This window comes from Ambystoma mexicanum, chromosome 6p (genome assembly GCF_040938575.1).
Source record: "Ambystoma mexicanum isolate Mex_15411 chromosome 6p, UKY_AmexF1_1, whole genome shotgun sequence".
In the NCBI taxonomy this organism is placed as follows: domain Eukaryota; kingdom Metazoa; phylum Chordata; class Amphibia; order Caudata; family Ambystomatidae; genus Ambystoma; species Ambystoma mexicanum.
The window spans coordinates 888673469-888696430 of record NC_090935.1 but is presented as its reverse complement, the minus strand read 5'-3'; the positions used below and the strand labels follow the sequence as shown (position 1 = coordinate 888696430).

The 22962-nt window shown below is 45.7% G+C and overlaps 1 protein-coding gene across 1 annotated transcript in view; it reads right to left on the bottom strand.

The window, feature by feature from the left end:
• Positions 1-367: 367 nt before the first annotated feature.
• The window catches only part of SRP19 (signal recognition particle 19), a 52413-nt gene continuing 29818 nt past the window's right edge, over positions 368-22962 (bottom strand). Inside the window, exons 2-5 of the mRNA XM_069625503.1 lie at positions 19904-19979; positions 19290-19361; positions 19092-19203; positions 368-953 (exon numbers count right to left, since the gene is read on the bottom strand). Coding sequence (XP_069481604.1) covers positions 823-953; positions 19092-19203; positions 19290-19361; positions 19904-19979 — 391 coding nt within the window. The 3' untranslated portion in view covers positions 368-822. The remainder of the gene's footprint in view (positions 954-19091; positions 19204-19289; positions 19362-19903; positions 19980-22962) is intronic.

Sequence of the window (22962 nt, the reverse complement as noted above, 5' to 3'; positions counted from 1 at the left end):
TTCCAAAGGCTCCACTTAATTGTCAAGGCCCCCTTCCCCCTCCGTTACAGCCAAGAACACAAAATAAGGCTTTCATATTGCACAACAGTATTTGAACTGATCCAGCCTTACATTGTTTCATGTTGGAAAAACATGGCCCGTTTACAAATGGGATCACTAACACATGCCAACAAACAGTATTGATCACAAAACATGGTTCCCGGCAGCTTTTTTAAAATGGTGAATGTAGATTTTGGCATTGTATCAAATTCAATTTGAAGCTCGATTTCATATTGGCTTTTTGACCTTGGAGAACATTCCTGAATCATTTAGTTTCGCTGCAGTAGGATTTAACTTTGGTGGGGGGCTAGAATGACAGGGAAAGACATTTCACACACAACTATGTACACATTTATTGCAAAGAGCCATACAAAAATAGGCAATGCCAGGATATAACTTAGATACAATAATACGTGGCAATATCGCATAAATCAAATCCAATATTTTGAAAAGTACAAATCTTTCATACGAAATTTTACACCTAATTATATAGGATTCCTTTTTTCCTATTCATGGCTGCATTGCAAAAGTAAGACTTACCACACTAAATCCAGCAGACCTTCAGACTGAATTTTATAGGGCAACATTAATATTCTGAATGTATATTAGGAGCAGTTAGGCAGGTGGGCCAAAACGTGATCTTGGTCGGGAGTTTTTCCTTGGATGACAGGATTTTCACCAGGCACTTGCTCAGTCCTTTACCTAGTACAAGCTCAAAGTGCCTAATAAATTGCTCTGCCTCCCAATATACAACAAAGATAACAAGACAAATGAGTCTTTGCTTCATTTCTTCTTCTTTTTGCTTTTTTTACCACCTTCCCCTGGCTGAAGAGTTTGGTCTCCACTTCCGGTCTTCTGAGTCCTTGTTTTTAATTTTGGAATCATTTCTGCTACATATAACATTATTGCTTGCCCTAAAAAAAAAAAAAAAATAGATAACAGCAAGTTAATATCGTTTTCACATTCTCCATTGGTCAGCAACAAAACATGTACAACTGTGGAACACTCAGCAATTGCACTGTGTGGACAAACGTCGTAAAACCAGCAAACATTAGCTTAAATATTATCCAACATGGTGACAGTAACTTACAGATAACACCAAGTCTTCGAACTATTCTCTTGTACCTACATTTTAAAAGCAACACATCTAAAATGCAATTTAGGAGAAGCCATCACTCAACTATAAACCGTTAACAATGTTTGATAAAAACGATCAAATGGGTTATATCGGACTTCTTAGACATGGAAGAATTAATTCCTGCACAACTAGTGAGACAAAAAAGTTCTTAAAAAATGGATTCAGCAAAATTAGACATTCATTTTGGGTTATCAATCCAAATGATGTGATAAGTTTTGGAAACTCAAATGGACTATTGGCAGATCACTGTGGCCTGGCATTGAATACATTTATTTTCTTAGAACATCTTGAGTTAAACCGACTGCCTCTTTACTACATCTGTATTTTCTCTCTCAAACAAAAAAGTTAAATATGCACTGGAGCATGGAGAGAACTACAAAATCTGCATCCACCAGATCCGTCCCCAGGCCTCCAGGTTTAGCTCTAGGCCCATGTCCTTCACCCATTCAAGCAAATAGTTTTCATTTTTCGGGGATCGGATTTGTCAATTAGCTTGTAGAGGGTGGATATTTTCCCTTTGGGGGCCGCTGCTGTTAGGGTGCTCTCTAATGCGGTGGGTTCCCTACCTCCTTGTGGTTTAGTGCTGCTCTGTGACATCCAGTGCTTGAATTGCACGTATTGAAATCTCTCCGCTTCTGTGACCTTGAATTTCGTTTTGCATTCTTCAAACATTAGCGGGGCCCTGCCAGTGAAAAGTCTTCTATTTGGTATAGCCTCCCTTTTCTCCAATGGTAGAAGCTTCCCAGGGATATCCCGAGCATGAACTCTCGGTTGTTGCAATTTGGGCGAGAGGTCCCAGGGCGCCCTTGCAGCCCCATTTACGGGCTGCCCTTCTCCAGCACTCCCCTGTTTTTAGTGGCTGTTATTGGGCCTGCGTTCAGGGAGTCACTGGGTTTGGTAATGTGCGGGAGTGCTGAGAGGGGTACCGGGCTCCGGGTTTCCTCTAGTTGCTTCCAACGTGGCTGGTTGGTGGTCAATTGGCAAGCAAAAGCTTGGAGACATCCGGCACTCCCACACCACCCAAGTTCGCTCCTTGGAGCAGGACCCGTTTAGCTACCCGTGGCTTTTTTTGTTGTCCCATACATATTTCATTAGCCCCTTTTGCAACTGTTGGAGCTCGATCTCGGGGGAAATCGGGATTGCCAGGGCTAAGCAGTGGTAGATAGGTCTCTGGACCATATTAATTTTTATGGCTGCGATTCTCCTTAGCCAGGAGACCTCTTGATTGTGCCAGTGCTTCAAGTCTTTGCAGATCTCCCTAAATAATTGCGGGAAGTTGGCCTTGTACGCTCCCTCTAATTTATTTGGAATGTGGACCCTTGGGTAGCTAATGTGGGATGTGCCCCAGGGTACGGGGCTGTCTATTCGCTAGTATTTCCCTGCGTTTCTGCAGCATGTTAACGCCTAATGCATTGATTTGACGTAATTAACCCTAAATCCTGAGGCTTTACCGAAAGCCTTCATCTCCTGCCATAGGGCTTTCATGGATGGGTCTACCTGGGTTATGGTGAGCAGGACGTCTGCATACATGGCAGCTTTATAGTGGCAGTCACCCACTTTCAAGCCCTGTATGTGTGCATTTTCACATATTCTAGATGCAAACGTCTCCAGAGAGGGCAAATATCAACGGCGAGAGGGGGCAACCCTGTCGTGTGCCTCTAGAGATCTTGATTTTGGGTGACCTGGTGCCATTTATTCCCAGGGAGGTGGTGGGATTTTGGTAGTTGGCTAGGGTCCATGTCCTAAATCTCAGGCTAAACCCAAAATGGAGTAGTGTTTTGCTTATGTACCCCCAATCTAGTAGGTCAAACGCCTTGTGTGCGTCAAGTGAGATGACCGCTAGTTCTGTTCCTGTTCTGTGAGCACTTTCCATTAAGTTTAAAGCTGTGTCTGATGTTGTCCTGGGTATTGTACCATGGGATAAACCCCGTTTCTGGGTGGATTAGGAATCTTGCTAATCTAATTGCTAGGATCTTCAAGAAGATCTTGGCGTCGTTGTTCCATTAATGTTACAGGCCGGTATGAGGCATTGCTCAGGTCTTTATTCGGGTTCAAGATGAACACTGTTCGAGTGTCTTCCATAGATGGTGTTATGCTAACCGTTATGAAAGAGTTGCCCCCTTCTTTTTCTCCTGTGTGCTTCAGGTAGGGTCTTCTGGTTATGGGCTGTGCCTCGCTGATAACATGTATGGCGGGATACTCAGGCCACTTGTACCGGAGCAAGGCCTTGGGCCAGTTCACTTTTGCACTTAGAATGTGCCCAGGTCTGGCGTGTGCACATGATGCAAAGCAAGCCACTGTGGTGATGGCTACGGGAGTTACGTTTTGGTGCAGTGTCTTAGGCTTATTCCTTAGCTGGGGGGCAAAGTGGGGGGGGGCGCGGCAGCGGATTGCCTGTGCCGCTTACTTTAAGGATACGTCTCTACCCTGAGAGATGCTCTGCCACTTTGGCTGTCGGGATCAGAGGCCCTCGGGTGATGGGCCTCCGCACCCTGCTGTGGAAGTTCACTGCACCCACTCTGCACGAGGCTTCAGGCTTGGGGGGGGGGGGGGGGAGGTTGGGGGAGCCGCTTCTGCATGATACAGGGTTTTTTTGTTGCCAGGGGGAGCCTCCGTACGTGCTCCCAATGCGGGGGCTCAGAGCTTCCTGTGCTGTTGTCGTGTCGATGGGGGGGGGAGGGGCGGGGAAGAGAGCTGTCATGGGGATACTAGTGGGGGAAGGATCTCCCAGGCGTCGTACCAGCACTCACCTCTTCAGTACGGCATGTCCCTGCCGTCACGGCTGTGGCAGTGCAGTGTTCTGCTGTGCGAAAGCATTCCTCAGACCTCGGGGGTGCTCCATGGCTTCATTCGCCAGGTGCTTCAGAGGTTCAGCGTTCACCCCCTCCTGGCATGCTGAGCAGGTGCTGCTGGGACGGGTCCCAGTTATGCTTGGTGGCAGGGGGGCGTCGGTCATCCCCTCAGTTTCCCCTAATTTCTCCCCATACTGGCCCATCCTCTCTGCGGTTGCGGAGGAGATCGCTGTTGCCTGTGAAAGCCTGCTGGCGGTCCCTTCGGGCTGCCTCAGGGGAATCCGTTGCTGGTTGTTTTTATGCCGGACTCGGAGCATCGGAGCCCGGTTGCTATATTGTGCGCCGGGTCGGGTGTGCGGTCACCACTTTCCACCACCTCGTTCACCTTTATGGGGCTGCTGTAGCTGCCCCCGCTTCGCCCGGTTGCTCTGTGTTCTGCAGGCTTTCACACTGCTCCTTTATGCTGAAAATCAGGCATTATTTCTGCTATATTTCACGTCAGTGGCAGGGCCCGGGACAGGAGCTCTTAGATCGCCAGGCTGCTCGCCTCGCACCAAGCCACGCCCCTTGGCATGAATATTTTAAAGGAACTTTACTGTGAAACAAGGCCATTTGTGGATACCTGCCCCCGTAACTACTAGTGGGTCGCCATGAGATGACCCCATACATGGAGCCTCAAATGTTCTCCCTTGAACTAGTGACTTCTGCCTCACTTGCCCAGATGAGCAATAAAGACGAGGACCCCGATAGATTAATTGATCTCTTGAAAAACATCTCAGCAGAAATGATCCCTCTTCAAAAAAAAGATCGTAAAGAACCATCTCCTTATTGGACTCTGGCTGGAAGGTTTTTTCTAGGGCACTGTTAGACCATCTAAAAATAGGAATGAACAAGAATAGCTTTATAAATCACCAGCAGGCCTGGTTTCAAAAGGGAGTTAGTATCAGAGACCAGTAACTTCAATACAGTCTTCATCAACTTACAAAGCGCTTTCGATGAAATCCCAAGGTGTAAACTGTGGGAAAGGTTGATCAGATTGGGGATTCCAAGCTCCCAGTACAATGCACTTAGGTAATAAAACAGTAGTGAGATGTGGGCTGGCCACATATCTGCACCCTTCCTAGTTGAAAGGAGAGTGTGCCAGGGTTGTGTTCTGGCACCCACATCGATTTCAATCTCCATAAACCGTGTGATTGTGGCTGTGCTTTCCATGGCGACTGATGCGCCTTCTTTAGGATAGAAAAAAAGACAATAGTAATGTTTGCAGACAATGCAGTCTTGCTGTCCAGGACCCCTCCTGGTCTTGGAAAACAGACCAATATGATATTTTATAATAATGGTCTCTTGGTCAATTACTCGAAACCAAAATCAGTGGTTTTCTGCCCCCAAGAAAGAAAAATGAAGCTGTGTGCACGATCTTGAGAAGTCAAATCTTATCTTGTGTAGATACAGTCCAGTGGTAGCCAGGTTTGCAAGGCTACATGAAATGGGGCATTGAGGCCAACTATAAATACTTACAAATTCCAAGCCTGTCAATCTGCACTTCACGGATCAGAAATTTGGGAGCATTGCGAGGTCACAAAAATAGAAGTTAGAGAATGTGTTTAAAAAGAAATCCTGAATTTATCACCTTCTACTCCTATGATTCCTTTCAGTGAGGAGACTGGACAGAGGCTGTGAAGTTGAACTCAAGCCATTGCTTTATTGGGTAAGAGTGTGGAGCACAACAAGGATTACAGAATATATCGAGACCTTATAAGAGGTCTTACAGCAAGAAGCAGGGGTGGGGATGAGTAGTCCGCCCTGGTCAAAACATGTGAAGAACCAGCTTATCATTTCGGTCATAGTAATGGCTGCACTTAGCCAGATATGATTAAATCCAGCGTCAAATTGGCCATACAATCAGAATTAAGTTTTAAAAAGCTTGGAGTTCCTGCTTGGATTTTACACTTACCCTACTTGGATATTGTGGGGACTGTAAAGGCTATGAATGCCTAGATCTAATAAAAACCAAAACATGGCTTGCTCCTTATTTTTTACTTTTAGATGTGGTATTCTACCCTTCGACACAAACGTTTCAATGGAGCATGGTCTTCGTCCGACAAATGTTTTTATTGTACAGATCAGAGAGAGAAACAGAGATACACTATGTTATTATGCCAAATGGAAGAAAGTGTTATTTCAAACCTAAATTTAATGGCTTAATATTTGCAACATTTCGTTTGACATTCTGGCATGTATAAAGAAAAGTAACAAAAGCCTTAATACTTTGCAGTAGCCATATGGATACGCAGGAAGAATTAGATAATGGTACCAGCACAAGTTCACCATTGCATGTGTAAATATACTTACTAGGGACTTAATCTTTTTTGCACCAGTGGTACCCGTCAATTAGTGATTTATATGCTGGTTTCAAACAATAGAAGAATAACTGACATTTTATGAAAAAGCTTAAATTGACTTGTACGGTCACTTTCAGCTCTTTCCTATGTACAGAAACTGGATTATAATGTGCTATTTTAAATATTGGAATAATAATGACATTTTATGAAGAAGTTTCATTGACTTGCATGATCATTTTAGCCCTTCATGTACCGAGACTATTGATTTTCTGCATCATATTGATTTTGTGTATCATGTTAAAGCACTGAATTGTTTTACTGTTATATGCTTTTTGTGGCCTTGCACCGAAATAATGTATTTTGGTTGTTTCTACATGGTGAAGGTGTGGGCTCATCCACGTGGTCCATGAAAGTTACACAATAATGGAAACAGCTAGGGCACGGGGGGAGGGGCGGAATGAGTGCAGAGTCCCTCCAAGCTCCCTCACCCAGAGTGAAAAGCAGTTCTTCCTTTTGTGCAGCGATGGCTTTTCATCCCCCCCACTCCAGTTTACCCTCTGGCGAGGAGGAGAATCTAGTACCAACCACAGAGTGCTTCAGCTTTCAACCCTTACCTATGAATCTTGTGGATGGGCCTTGTCCAGTTGATCGTGATCGCCTGCATACTACTGTGGTTGATACTCCAGAACAGAATCCAGAATCACCTGGCCCTAGTGGGATATAAATCCTTAGGGGCGAGTTAATGTTTGAGCCTGGAAGCTTGTATGTGTCACATATAAAAAGCTGCAACCATTGCCACATGTAGCCAACAAATCCATCAACATCCAGGCGAACGATGTTTGGATGCCCCATACCAACTTTGAATGATCGTGCACTAGCACCCCCATGAACCCCCTTAAAGATAGGGTTCTTCATTTCAAACTATAGGCGAGGCTCCACAAAAGGGTAGCTCTGGTCAGTTATGGGTGCCATGACAAGCAGTTAGCCACAGTGAGTCCTTCAGTGAATATTCTTGATATGGCCGAGGCATTCAAGAGAGATGGTTACCCCACTGATCTAGATATGAATGGTTGGGTGCAGAGGGCCGTCTGTTTTCTGGGCAATAGGAACGATTCACTGAACAATTATGTCAGACCACCATTCTCCTTCGAAGTAACGGATAGCTTTGTAACTTGGCAGAAACATACTTATGTAGAATGTCTCCCTATCCTCAGGAATAGTTCCAGACTAATGCCTAGAAACGGGTTATCCACCAATGATTGAAAGAAAGTCCTATCTGGGACCATCTGATCCCAATAACCTACACCAGAAATCACAGCTACTGTTCCTGATGAATTTGGAAGCATGGTGACCAACCAACTCTTCAGAAAATAATTTAATCTGGGACCAAGCCAAATTGGCCTCTAGACATGGTAGTACTAAGCTAGTCACTACAGCAGTCATGGATCAGATGCATGTGGAGACAATGGCAGTGCAAGGAATTTGTTCCTGTTGGATTTATCCAAAACATTTGATGATATGGACTACAATATGGTCAAACAACAGTTGAAATACAGGTGTCAAAGGTGTTACACACCCCACCCCCAGCCCCCAACCTAGGCCAGCGCCTACATTTTTAAACGAAAGCAAGCAGTCCAAGTTGGCCCCATTACCCAATCATGAAAACCACGTTTGTGGTATGCCTAAGCACCATCTTTAGCAACACGTCTTTTAAATATTTACATATACCCAACAGGTGACTTCACCCAACGCATCTGTCCAGTTCTAAAGAATTACACACATCTCTGAAACTCTGTGGAGACGGAACTTCACATGCAACCTGAAAGAGCAAAAGATGAAAGGTCAAGGACTGGATGGATAAGAATTGCCGGGACAAAAATAAATAAAATACACACACCACACATGCCCATGTACTGACCATTACTTCCAAAACCGGCCAATCTGCAGAACCGTCCTCGCTACACAGCTTTGGACAGCAACTCGCCATCATGATGGATTTGTAGCTTTTGTTTGATGCCCATATATCCACCTGAAAACGTTTACACTGTTCCTTCCTTTTCTACCTTTTCCCAATAAAATCATAGCTGTCAATGCTTTGGTCACCTGATTTTTGCAATATCCTAATCTTAGAGCTGCCACAAAAATCTACAGGCCACCTACATGGGGGTGCAGAACACGGCTGCTAAACTGCTAGAAGAATCCCTTAAGTTGAAAATATTAAAACATGATGATTATTCCTGCCCAGGACACCAGTAAGAACAAAAGCGATTGTTAAATCAACGCACCTGACGCAAGAGGCGATTTATGGAGACGGCAAAATTAACAGAAGTGACTGATGTTATGTCCCACTAGAATGCTTCAATGCAAACTCGCTTACTAACTGGACCAAGCTGGGTGGGTGGTAGATGCTATCAATCCAGTCAGCCAAAACCTAGAATGCTCGTCCCTTATCTGCGCACTGTAGCTCCAGAGAGCCTGCACTGGATCCTCGCTGATAAGCCATCTTTTTCCATTTCTGGGCCAATCCAAGGGAGCTGGCCGGCAAGAGCTGCCCCCCCCCCCCACCAAGGCCCTCTTCTAAGATCCCTGTCTGGAGCTGGAGGGAGTCCCCCCCTCTCCATGTCGCCGTTCCATCCACTTGTGTCCACGTCCGCTCTTCAAGGAACAAACTGCCAGTGACCAGACATGGAACAAACAAACTGTTTCTGCCCTGCACCCCCGAACCCTGGTAAGCACCCCTGATCGCTCTGCTCTTCTCATGCGGAACATCTGCAAAAGGTCTTGTGGCTACTGGACCATATCCCTTGGGCCCTCCAGCCCACTTCAAAGTAATTGCCACATGCAGGTTTTTCTCTCCTTTACAATTCCTAAACTGCCAAGTGCCATATATGCTCTGACTTGTGGCTCTGACTCACGAAGCCTCTACTGTATTGACTGCACAACTTGAAATGTGAATGCTTCTGTGTTGCAAACCTCCACATTGACCATTTTCTGATGCATTTTAATGGTTTGCTTGAGAATTTGGTGTGCTTTCAAACCTGCGCATTGACTGTCTTCCACTGCACTTAGCGCCCACCCGGCCTGGGCACTTCAAAATTCTACTACCCTGTTCATTTTATGCTTAAAGCACATCCATGTGTGCCCGTCTGGCTGCTAGGCCACCTAGTGAGTTATTTGTGCACTGTGTAGCACCCCTGTGTTTCTCTCGCTCTTCAACAGCACTCTCTACCGCCCCCACCCCCCATCTACTGTAACTGCTACTCAATCACCTATCCTATTCCACTTACGAAGTCTGGCAGAAAAAAGATCAAAAACGCTCTCCTAGCCTCTAACCCAAAAAGACTTATTACAGACATCCTCTTTTCTGTCCACTCCCCTGACCCATGGACCCCCGCCCCACTATATCACAATGGCACTATCGTGGCCCAAGGTTCTCAACTTACTCTTCTCCTCGGTCGATGCCTGCCCGCTCTCATCAACATCCTCCCTTCTCACCTCTCCACCACCACCAACGGGAGTACCACCCCCCCAAACCCCTCCTCGGAAAACTTTCAAAAAGGTGGTAATCAGCTTCACTTAACTACTCTGAACGCTCGTTCTTCTGTCATAAACTCCTCCGACATCGATCTCCTTGAAGACTTTGACCTCAATGTCCTCGCCCTTTACCGAGACGTGGTTCAATACCAGCTCTGTCACTGCTCCACACTCTCCTTCCTGAGGGCTACAAAACCCTCTCTAAACCCAGGCCCAACCAGCCCGGCGGTGGAGTGGCCCCAATTGGGTCCCTGCCTCCATCATACCTACTCAACCTTGCCCCTTTTTTGAACACCTCGTCTACAGGCTTGGGGTCTCCCCTACTCCCTCACTCAACTTTGCTACCATCTACAAGCCCCCTGGCCCCATCTTCCTTCCTATCTGAATGGGCTGACCTCCCCTCCTGATATCTTCCTCCAAACTCCCCCCTCCTTGGCGACTTCAATATTCACCTTGACTTCTCTGAATCAGCCACCTCACAGTTCCGTCATCTCTGCGACTCCCTTTCTCTCACCATTTCTTCCTTCCGGTCCGACCCACTCAGCCAGACATACTCCGGATGCCTTCATCTCAGGGAATATCCCCATTTCTACCCGGTCACCCAACCCTCTCTTGCTGATTTCTGTAATCACTCCCTCGCCACTGGCTCTTTCCCGCAGTCTCTCCTAAAAAAGAAAAGCCGTCTGCTGACCCCTCCTGCGCGGCTAACTATCGCCTTATCTCCACTACCCCCTCCCAGGGTAAACTATTGGAGAAGTTGGTCCTCCCCCAACTGAGCCTTCATACTGAACTTGTTAGGTGCCTCCATGACCATCAATCTGGATTCTGGGCATCCAGAGGCACAGAAAGTGCTCTCCTGGACACCTGTCAAGACATGCTTGCAAATCTTGACCAACTCTCCTGCTGTTCTCATTTTCCTCGATCTCTGCTCTACCTGTGACACGGTCAACCATTCTATCCTCCTAAAACGGCTCTGCGATACCCTCGGCATCACCGATCGGGCACCGGATTGACCAACCCCTTTCCTCACTAACCGCCCTTCCACCTCCACCACCACTCTCTACCTGCAGCGTCCCCCAGTGCCCTCTCCCATCGCCATGGCTCTTTAATATCCATCTCGCCCTCTTGCTCACCTCCTCTCCTCATTTCCAGTGTTATATTGATAACACAGCTTTCCTTCAAACTTCCCTCTACCTCCTCCCCCTAGTCTCTCATCCCAGATTGTATAACTGCCATCCAGGCATGGTGTGCAGCTAATGAGCTCTGTCTTAATGCCACTAGGACGGAGATCCTTCTCATTGGGAGACGTGCGCCCAGTTTCCCTCCTACCCTATGGCTGCTCTCCTTGGGCCCTCTAACATCACCATCCTGTGAGGCCAAAACCCTTGAGGCCATCTTGGACACTGTTCTCTCCGTCACCCCCTCACATCTTGGACCTTGCCAAGAGGCCCATTTCCAGCTTCACCTTCTATTCTCCCTTTCCTCACCTTTCCCCAGAAGCTGAACGTCTCCAGAACTCTGATCCTCTAGGCTGTACAACTGCAACAGCCTCTCTTTCCTCCCTATAGCCCCTTCATCTAATCCAGAATAGGGCTGCAAGACTAATTCTTGGCCTCAAGCCCAGGGACTGCATCTCTCCAGCCCCAAAATCTCTCCACTTGCTCCCGGTGGCCGCAAGGATCAAATTCAAGACCCTCTGCATCATCCACAAGGCTTTTTGGGGCCTGGGACTATGCTATCTCCAACTTTCCCTCCATAAATACTCCCCTCACCATTCCTCTAACTCCAACTCCCTGCTTGTCAAAAGCTTCTCCAAGCAGAGAGTGGTGTGGGGGGGGGGGGGGGGGCGAAGGTCTCTTCGGCTGGTACCTCTCTTTGGAACAGCCTCTTTGATCCTCTCAGACTTCAGCCTGACCTACTTAAATTCCGGAAACTTCTCAAAACTCTGCTTTTCTCCACCTCTTTCCCTTCGACTGACGGCCTGGTCCTTTGTGAATCTCACAGGTTACCAGACCCTCTACCCAGTTGACACCAGCAGCCCCCTCCCCCCTCAGCAGAACCCTTGTGAGCCCCCTGCCTGGCGGCTCTGCATCCCACCCACGGGATTCCTCTGCACCAGCATTTATATCCAGTGGCGGCCTCCCCTGGTTCCCCTCGGCACTTCCCTCCAGCACTTGTCCTTACCCGGCTCCCCCCCCCACCCCTTTCCCATCTCCTGCACCTCTCTTCACTCCACTTGCACATCCCAATGTCACAAGGCCTAGTAGGACCACAATAGTATATGTACTGGTTTTTGCCACTGTTATTTACCCGCTCCCTCCCCACTTTGCCTTGTGGTGCCTCGAAACACCACTCTGTTGTATTGGCGCCCAACAAATGCTCAATAAATAGATGTGCTCGGGAAAGAGTTACAAATGTGGCTTTTTAGACTTAGGTTTGGATGTACATCTAGCCAAAATGCTCATGAGCAAAGGCTACCAGATCACCAAATCACTTAACTGGAAGGCACTAAGAATCTGTTATTTGAATAGGACCACATTAAAAGAGTTAGTCCCTCAGTTACCACCACCTTCTCAGACTCCTCCTCCCAAGACAAATCCCAACATATGCCAAAGTAGATAATTGATACAGGACACGTTGGGTCCATTTGCACAATCTTGGGAACAGGCCATGTTCTGGTGAAATGGTGTGAAGGTTTTGCAGTCCCCATCGAGGCAGATAATGCAGATAACGTCAAACCTTCACTCCAGAGGCACCATCTATTTCTCTCCCCCAGAAGCAGGACTTTAAGTAAGGAAAGAAATCGAGGGAGGGTTGGGTTGGGAGGGGGAGGGGTGTGGAGGCTTAATTGGGGTGTGGCTTGTGGGGTGGGCATGGTCTAAAAAAAAAAATAAAAGAAAAAAGTACACAAGCCATAGTAAGGTACGCAAAGTACTTCTCAAGACATCTTTCATAAACAAATATGTTACATATTTCTATGTTTATAAAAGATGGCTTGAGAAGTACACAAATCATATTAAAAAGGTACGCATACAAATTTATAACATTTTAATATTATGGTTTGCGTAAAATTGAATCCATCTTTTCTAAAGCGTTGACGACAAAGTCTGGAGGTGTCTTTGTCCGTCGGCAAAGCTTTATAAAAGGTGTACTTTTTCAAGTCATCTTTTATAACGAGTCCCCAGGTAAGCCGAGGGTCAAAGACGCCTCAGTGACCTGGGGAGGGGGAGGGGAAACAAAAGGACAGCAACTTCCTCTTATGGTCCCCCTGAATCCCTAAGGACCCCCTTCACGTGCGAGGGGTCACAAGAGGAAGTTCAGTGACTGATGGAAGTGCTGCTTGACTAACTCAAAAATGGCGGGCGCATCTCCCACTGCGGCAGGATGTGTCCCGCCAATGCTGTGGTGGGACCAGGAGGCCACGGCTCAGCCGCACTTTTTGGAGCCTGCCGGGGTCCGGCCTCGGCCCACAGGTACCAATTCTACCAAATTAGTTTTCCATGGAGGAGATGGAATTCCTGAGGATTCAAAGCTACATCATCCTTTGCACATCGCTCGTTTTAAAAATGGAACGGGTGGAGCACTGGGACAGGGGAGGGATATCACATAAAGTAGGGTGCAAAATCTCCACTCGTGGGTGAAAATTGTACTGTGGCATGTTAAAAGGGCACCTAGTGCTTGCTTCCCAATGGTTTGCATGTCTTCTGCAGTTATCTATTCGCTCCATCTGGTGGCAGTGGCGCAACAGGGAACGTAAACTAGAAGACCCAGCAACAGTACATAACGTTTCTGCGCAAGAGTCAGCAGATGCGCCAGCCCACGCAGGGGTGCTAGAGGCGCAACTCACATAGCGGGCCGCCCCTCTGGCCGCCCCCTGCGTGGATTCGCCTCCTCTATGGAGGACGCAGTCAGGGTGCCCTCGGGGGTCTGGCCGGAAACGGCCTGCACCCCTGGGGGCTTAAATAGCCAGGGCTGAGAGAGCAAGTCCTCTCATCCAGCCCTGGCTGCAGCGACATCCACCCTCCCACCCAAGCTGCTGAGAACTGCGACGGGTAAACTGAGGATCAAGGGTTGGTCCATTGGGAAGGTAAAAGGGCTTGCTTTTCGGGAGGAATGATTTGTCTTTTAACAAATTCTTTTTCAGGGATGGTGGAGGCAATTTACTGTACTAACTAATGTTTCTGTCGCAGGCGGAGTTACGAGGGCGGTCCTAGAGAAGGAGGCACGCTGCGGTCTGGTCCGTGAGCTACAACCACTGGCTGCTTCAGGCAGGATGGGGTGACACGGGCGCTGATTCCACTAGGGACGGTTGGGACTCCTCAACAACCGATGCAGTGGCCTTATTCGCTCCATACTCTCTGGAGGAATTACTGAACTGGCAGTGGAATCCAGGGCGGGCCGTTCTCGCAAGAACGGATTGGTGTGAGATGGCTCACAGGCTTTTGGACATGGGACTTTTGTAAGGCGGGATTGGCGGAGCCACCCGGCTAAGGACCATGGTTGGTGCCAGGCAGTCATAAGACCTGACCAGGGATTGGGGGGGGGGGGGGGGGGGGATGGGGGTGCCCTCATAAGATGACTCCAAATTATGCGACCATATGTTTTTCCAAATATAATGTTATATATGTTTCCAACTTTCAGAATGTCTCTGACTATCATTGGGGCAAGCAAGCAGGAGATGTTATGATTTTACCAATATGATGTAAGGGGCCAAGGAGTAGGGGTTAGCCCCGCTAAGTACGGCACGGCTGCTGTGAGCATTGAGCAGCTGACTAAGCAGCCGATTTCTAAATGACGCTCGCACCCGATGCGACAACCTTCAACTTCCACAAGTCGTGTTGACTCCTTCAGATAAACAATAAACCCGGTGGCGCTTTATCAGTTGTCAGTCACAGTGGGAGCAATCAGGAAGCCAGAATCTTTAATAAACAGTTCCAACAGTCTGCATTTATTGGTATATGTTCAGACGGAAAAACAAGACCGTTTTTGCAGAATGTATGTTATGTCTGACAGTCCGGTAGTGAAATGCCTTAAAACAAATCCGTAGCGTAGACATCACTTTGCATATGTGATTTGTTTGTGCCAATATTTACATTAACTTTGATTTCAGGGGCGAGCAAACTTCAAGGTGCGACCGAACGGTAAACCCACACCCGATTAGTAAGAAGCAAGCTTAAAGCTTGAAAAGAGGAGCCAAGCTACATGTATCATTATTATGAGTGCTTTAAGAGGGATGAGAAATCGAGTCAAGGGGCGGTGGGGTTCTCCTTAAGGGGCTTGATCCAAGTACACCCGTACTTGGGCCACGCCCCCGAAGGAGAGCCCCACTCCCCTGAGGGGAGGGAGGGCTGGCTGGCTAAAGGAGTACAGATGAGCTGGACTGGCATGATTACCTTTGATGCGTCCAGTCCCTCTGTTAAACAAAAGAAGGCGCTGGGTGCACCAAAGGTGACACAGCAGTGTGGCCTCAGCTCGCACGCAGCCCTTTCATTCAAGGAGCCGCGTGGTGCAACACTTTAACGACGGGCTCTTTAAATGAAAGGGCAGCTTGTTGCTGATGGCTCTGTACTCAAACAGGAGGAGTGCTGGACTGCCCAGCTTTCCTTTTGTTTTCGAGTAACGTGATCACGCAGCATGAAACCAAGGTGCTTCATGCTGTACGAGAAAGAGCTGGGCAGTCCAACCCGCCTCCTGTTTTTGGGTACAGATACATCAAGCAGCCCGTGTAGCCGCAGCGCTGCACAGTTAACAGGCTGCGTGCAGGAGCTAACACTTCCGTTTAGAAAAAAGTATAAGACGATGTCTTTTCTTTTTTCTAATCTGAAGTGCCGACACCTGCAGGCAGCCGGTGTAACCACAGCGCTTCGGCTACACAGGCTGCCTCAGGCGTCAGCATGGCTGGGGCTTGTCGGGGGTGGGCCGCGGCTCGTGAGCCCTTTTTGGGGACACTGGGGCCTGGCACCAGCCCACTTAAAGCCCCGATTATTACTATTAATAGTAATAATACCATTGATTTTTTAGATACAATTATTTTCAAAACTCGGCAAATAGTTTTAAAACGTCTATATTCCTGCGTGTAAGATTAGGGAGCCATAAAGCCCTATTTTGTCGCTTTCAGACAAAGACATGCTGTGTCCTAACATTGTTTCCTGCAGTGCAACTTAACCCATTCTGGACGGGTCTCAGGCCACTATAGCCCGACATCTTTAAACAGGACAGTGTAAATCAGCTTCTATGGAGATACGAGGCATATTGAACCCATAGCATATTAAAGATTTAAGTAGTGATTTGGTATACAGAACTTTAGCTAAGCACCCCGCTAAATCTTTATCACAGAAAGCCAAACATCTATGGCATTTTAAGAAATTACAGCTGCTTACATATACTCTGCTCAGCTCTGCACAGACCAGAAGTCTTGCTGGTTATCAATAAGCCAGGACTAGTTATGATTCATTCTTAACGGGAATAATGATGCTCAAGTCTAGCGTTAAGACATAAAATTATGTGGGTTTTGTTTGCTATTAGGGAGGAGCAAAATATTACTTTGCAGAGAAGGGAAGTCCCATTAATAATGCCAAAATTTAAATATTTCGCTCTTATGAAGGCTGAAAAAAAAGGACTTCTGATGCCAGAACATGCAGCATGTGTGCATAATGAACTATGGGTGCTTTTGCCACCCTAAAGCTTCCAAGTCTTTGGGTAAGTAACCAAAGATTCCCCACCTTAGTTCAGACACGTTTGTGTCCAAGCCAAAGAGGCACGTTGGTTTTGGGTAATGGCTGCGAGTTGCAGATGAATTAGTGGTATGTAAGTGGGCCGTGCATGTGTAGATAACAATTTAGACATTTGCTCTAGCTGTTACATGGCCTATAATTTGCCATGCCTGTAACCTTGTCACTCTGGAGCTCACAATTGAAACCCTGTAATAGCAGAATTGGAAAATACCAAAGGCTATTTAACTTGATATTATGCTGCTCCTCCCTTGAATGCTTAGTGGTTAAGACAACGAAGAACTGTTATTTTTGATGATTACTTCGGTATGCACAACATGTTCGTTTTGTGGAGTATAATCAATCCAAAAGGTACCAGTACACATTTCCTTCCAGGTCAGCCCATTAAAGATCTGTCACAACCTGTGTTTCAGGCCTACTTCCTCTTTTCCATTATTTATAGGGGCAGGCTGTTGTATCTGCCAGTAATGCATTTCTCAAATGATAGCACATTCAAAAAACATTGCAAGAATTTAAAATGTTTATGCTGTGCATCATTTTTCTTTTAAAACACCAAGTAATCAGCAGCAGCACATCAGTGTTTTTGTATAAAACCATTAGAGGAAGTACGTATCCTATCGAGTCGTTCTGGTGGCATGTTACTGTGTGCCGAAACGTGCTGGCGCCTGTAGGTCCCTGGACCCCAAAAGGGGACCTGTGCAAAACAGCTGCAGCCAAATGTCGTGTGCCGAACAGTTGGAGCCCAAATGTCCTGCTCATACCCAAGAGCAGGGACCTGCGACAGAGCTGCATTGAGGCTGTTAATCTGATCTGCGCGGATTTTGCACACAAGAGGCAGGCCGCCCGTGCCATGTAGAACCGCTTCCTAGCATCACACATCACCATGCAAGGGGAAACTCCCGGGTTCACGTGCAGTGGTACGGCACTCCTTTGCCACTGCAAAGGTCCTCATAGAAACGTACGAGCATTTTTTCATCTAGTGATTTCCTCCTGAAACAAGTCCACCCTATTTATTTATTTTTTACAGTGGCAGAACTTGAAGAATCTCAAGGTAAAGACAAATGACCGTTTTGGAAGATTTGTGGAAGAAATTAATCCAATGCAAGAACCTCAGGGTAAAAGTCCCAAACTGAAAAAGCCCAATTTGCTTTCCTGCCGTTATCATAAACTTTAACACAAAAGAACGATTATTGGAGCAAGTATTTTAGCAGAGAACAATAACATTCTCATTCATACAAGCCAAGCAAACCAATAAAACATGCTTTGCGGACCCTAGTGGAAGCACACCCTCACTCTGTCAGGGGATGCTCTCGCAAGGTGGCCGGTGGTTCCCCCGCCTATCTAATGGGGATAGCGAAAGAAAACATTGTCCCTGTCAAAACGGGTCTGGGGGGTGGTGGGAATCGGCCAGGAATGGAGTCTCCCAGAGGACCTGGGTAAGTGGTTTAGTTGGGTGGGGTTGTGGGGTAAGATCCCTCCCGGTTGATCATCATGGGTATTGTGCTCAAAATGAAACTTGCAGTTCATAAAATGGGTAGAAATAGGCTGGAGTGACGAGGGCAATCCCTAACCAATAGATACCTAAGGGATTGATCGAGTTTTTTTTCCTTTGTGCCGTTTAAAGAAATATCAAAAAACTGCACACCATTTCCAGTGCCATCGACTTTTTGTACTGAACTAGGATAATCATTGTTTTTCTGTTGCCTTTAAAGATGTTGGCACGCATTTAATTATACAACTACTTTCCTGCCATTGCTCTTTCTGAAAAATCCAGCATGCAAAAGCGAAGCCGCTCGACATTTTTGTGAAAACGGATATTGATCACAGATTCTGCCCAGCTGCTCAATAGTCTTGATGTAAACAAGTTTTCTCTACAAGGTTACTAAGCGTGGTACGATTGAAAACGAAGTGAAACAAAGCCTTTTTTTTTTAACACGGAAAGGAATACATTTACAAGTAAGTGTTGATCGCAAGGCTTCACCCCGGTGGCTTCAGTTTGCCAACCGCCTTTTCATCAGGCGAGCTTTAAAACTTGCTGCCATAAGTAAAGCTTCATGAACTGCCGCTCGATGTTAAATACTTGAGGGATGAAGGTAATCATTTGGGCGACCCCACTTCCCCACTGGTGCAAATACAAGTGGGCAATACATTTTCTGTGCTGTAAAACCGAGTAAACGTGCTCAACAGAAACACTTATTTTCATGGTGATTTGCACTAACAATTGTTGGTTCCAAACTACAGTTGTATCAAAGGAACAACCTCGCTATGTCAAAAATATGAATGATGTAGGTCGATAGATATCACAGCAAGTGCAAAAACAGAATACTTCATATCCGACTTCTACTGCCATGATACGATGGGCCAGTCTGTCCGTCCACAAGGATTATGTAAACAATTATCACTTACATCTTTTCACCACTTCCATCCATAGGGTTTAAACCCTAGAAACTGGTACACACATAAATACATGCTAGCGAAATCCCACAACACCCTAGACAACAGCTCTGCAACTTACGTGATGGAAATTGTTCTAAGCACAGGCTGCCATCTTCCAGTTTTATCTGCACACGCACCCGACCCCTGAACTGTGCATCACGGTTCCATTCTCTAGTGTACATCTTGTTATTCTAGGATTTTAAACCACATCATTAATATCCTAAACTGTCAATTAACAAACAAACCAAGTTAAAAACGAGGTGAAAATAATTATTACCTCTGCAAGGGCAGTTAACCCGGCAGTGCTGCAAACTTCCTGAATTTCGCTACATGTGGGATTTGGAGCAGCCTGAAATGTAACAAAACATCATTAAATTAATTTTTGCATATTCATTCCTTCCTCAGACATTTGTACACCATTTTCACCGAACCGATTTGTAATTATCAGCAGCTGCAAGAATCCAATCAGCCAGCTCAAATACCAAAAACACAATCTACAAAAATAAATTAAAAAATAAAGTAATGGCTCAAAATGTTCAAAAGACGGTTTGGGCTGGCCTGTAATCCTCACATGACCCTAACCCTCCTCCCACCCCCTCCTTTATTTCAATGGCGCCCTTCAGTCTATTCAACACTCAAATACAACAGTCCGATACAGGGACTGGAAAACCATGGCCACGTTACAAAGAAAACGTATGTAAAGTTTACAAAACACGCATACTTGCAGAGGCATTTTGTGGTTGAAGGATAAGCATCAAAGAGTCCATATTGTAATGCTAGGCACAGACCTCAGGCAGTAACACATTTTACCACCCACTGGTAGAAAAGTGCTACTGGAAGGCAGCATTTACAACTTTATCAAAATGTATTCAACGTTTCCAGTCGTCTTACTTTTTCTATCGGGATTCTTCTTCCTTCCGCCAGTGTTTTCTTGCTATTTATGTAAGCAGGATATATGCAAATAAACCTAAAGAGAAAAAGGTATGGAATTATCTGAATTGCAGTATTGACATTTTGAATTTGTTCGTTTTCATGGCCAACTTTACTGGAGAGCAAATCTGTCAATTAGAAATTATTTTCATATAAATTGAGGAGGAAAGGGTTCTAGCTGTTTGGTTTTCTTTACGCTCCAAGGACATACAGTATACCGAAGTCCTTTCCCAAAGAAAAAATTGAATTTGTAGCACGTTTTTCAGATACTTTTAATAATGGGTTTATTGCCATATATTCTTTCATTATGTTACCACTTCTTCCATCAACAAATTATACAAATTCACTCATGCAGTCATTGTTAGTGATAAGGGTCATTTATAATAAGCTAATCTGTTCCTGTCATGGTTGCCTAGCCCCAGAAATGTGCCAGGAATAAAGCATCTGGGATTTCCAAAAGACTGAGGTGGCATTGCATATCAGCATTTCATACATTGAATGCTGATCTGCATTTCAATAATTGAAAACTTCAATCAGACAAAGACAGTGCACGATCAATTCATAAAGCAGTAGTATTCTGAAGCACTGTTAACGGTGGCAGGCAATGTGCATTGTTACAGGATAGCGTGTGGTTGACTATCCGTGGTTGACTATCAGCTGCTCATCCCATTGCATGCAAGTACTGGCATGACCTACATGTGCTGCCGTTACGCCAAGAAGGTTAGCTGTAGATAACTGCAAAGAGGCTCACATCCAGTACAACACACTGCAGGTCAAGCATGCACAAGCAACTAAGCATTTATGGCATTTCATATATACACAAGCATGTCAACACAAAGTTATTGAAAAATGCATTAAAATCATGCAAAGCTGGAAGCTCTAATCTGTACCCTTGGGATACGCCCCTGTCTCTTCACCCCATAGCACTCCAAACCAAGACAGATAAATCTGGGATGCCTCCCCCGCTCCAGAGAAGCATAAAGCATCAAATTAAGGCCCCGCCCCCGAAAGGCAGCCTGGTTCCATCTGCAGGCTACATCTTAATATGGGGAGGGGAGGAAATACAGCTACATACACTGGCAAGGCATAAGTGTTGCATAGCAATTTTCTATGCAATTTTGTAGGTTTGCCAATTAAGTTGACACTTGTGTAGCAAAGCTATTTCAATTACCCTGTTCAATGAAAGCACAGCTCACCCTGCATTCCTCTCTTCATCAGGGGTCTCTCCATCCTCTTTTCTCAGTTCACGCCAACTTCAAAGGGACTAATGGAGAGAGCGTGCAGCAGTAATATTTCCTTCTCCCTTAAGTGCCAAAGGCATGTGTGGGAGTGTCAGGCAGAAATTCATTTTTCTTTTTCAAATAACTGCCATAAGTAATCAGGATGATATCCAGTCTATGTTAACATTATTTATTTTTTACATTCCTAAAAATGTAAGTTGTTACATAATGCATAATTACAGTATTGCTACTGTAAAACACTATTGTTAATATGCTTTATATTAAAGTTTAGGTTAGCGTATGTAAATCTTAGTGTCAATTATACTTCATTTTGTTAGGGAAGATGCATCATATTGATGAATGAACACTTCTGCATGCATCTGTTGAACTGGTGATCAACCCATGAGCAGATCCCGTACTCCTCGACATTCTGTCTTATCACGCTGTGGCGTTATACCTGCAACACTGAAATTGAGGTGGTTGCAAACTAAAATATTCCACCTTATTTGTCCAGCTTTCTGCCTGCTATGCCATCCACTCTGCTTAGTCTCTTACTTGCTTTCCTCTTAAATAATGAATACACAAAGCAAACTAGATTTTTAGACAAAATAGTGATCAATAGTTCCATCAAATCTGTACATCAATGGGTCTACTGCAATACCATACACTGTAGTTCGCCTCCCGAGCTCACTTTGCTCTAGGATTATAATTGCATTATATAGTTGCACCTGTGGGGAGAGAGCTGGCCAAATATTTTTCACAGCCATTTTATCATATCTATTTGTATCCATTCATGCAGCTAAGGTCTGCTTGCCCAGTCCAGTAGATTTTATGCTGGAAGAGTACCATTTTACAGGGGGTGCTTGAAACTTGTATTTAACATTTGCTTTGTTGGGCCAAAGTGGGTTTGTGATGACATGCACCATTTTACAGAAAGCACTTTTACATTTTTTTCTCATATGTTGCCACGTGTAGAGTGCTTTTCTCTTACGTTGAGTAGGTAAACCAAGTTACTACACCAGCAGGTCTAAAGGAATTTGAAAGAATTTGCAAGGCTTGACTCATTAAACTAATGTCTTGTTTCAGCGTTAAACAAAAATGCTATTTTGTTGCTAATGGTATATCTCGGGTACAAATAAGTTCAGGTGGCATTAGAAATATTAGTACAACACTGCTAATCAAATGGGTTTGTTTGCTAATCAAGAACATTTTAATTAGCAAACTCAGCTAATCAATTTTTGAAAACCAATGAATGCCTTGCACTGGTGTGCCCCAACCAGGAATTCACAAGTCTAAAGTGGGAATGCAATGAGAAAGGCATGATACTTCATGACAAGTGTTGAATTAAAAAACGTCCCAAAAAGTTCAAGCAGACAAATCCAACGGGGGCCTGGCGGTCTCTTCACTCAGAGCACATCATCAAGCAGCACAACTCTGCTGGGTCAAAAGATGGCTCAACACAGAAGACGACACAAGCTGACGGACCATGGAGCTAGCGACGATGGCCCCTCTCTCACCTAAGCAGTTTATGGCAACCCCACCACAATTTATACCATCTAGCGCCAAGACCCATCCAATCATAGGGCCAACTCTGCTACAATGGCACAAACTGCGTGCTACCCAAGCGATCCAGACTAAACATGCACCAGCCTAGGCTAGCATACCATCGATTCTACAGTACGGACCAACCCCAACGATTCATCGAAACAAACCAAACTCTTGGTCCATGATATGGATTATGGACATCACAGAGGAAGGGGCGCTGATGGGGTTCCAAGACACACGCAGGGTCCTGAGCCT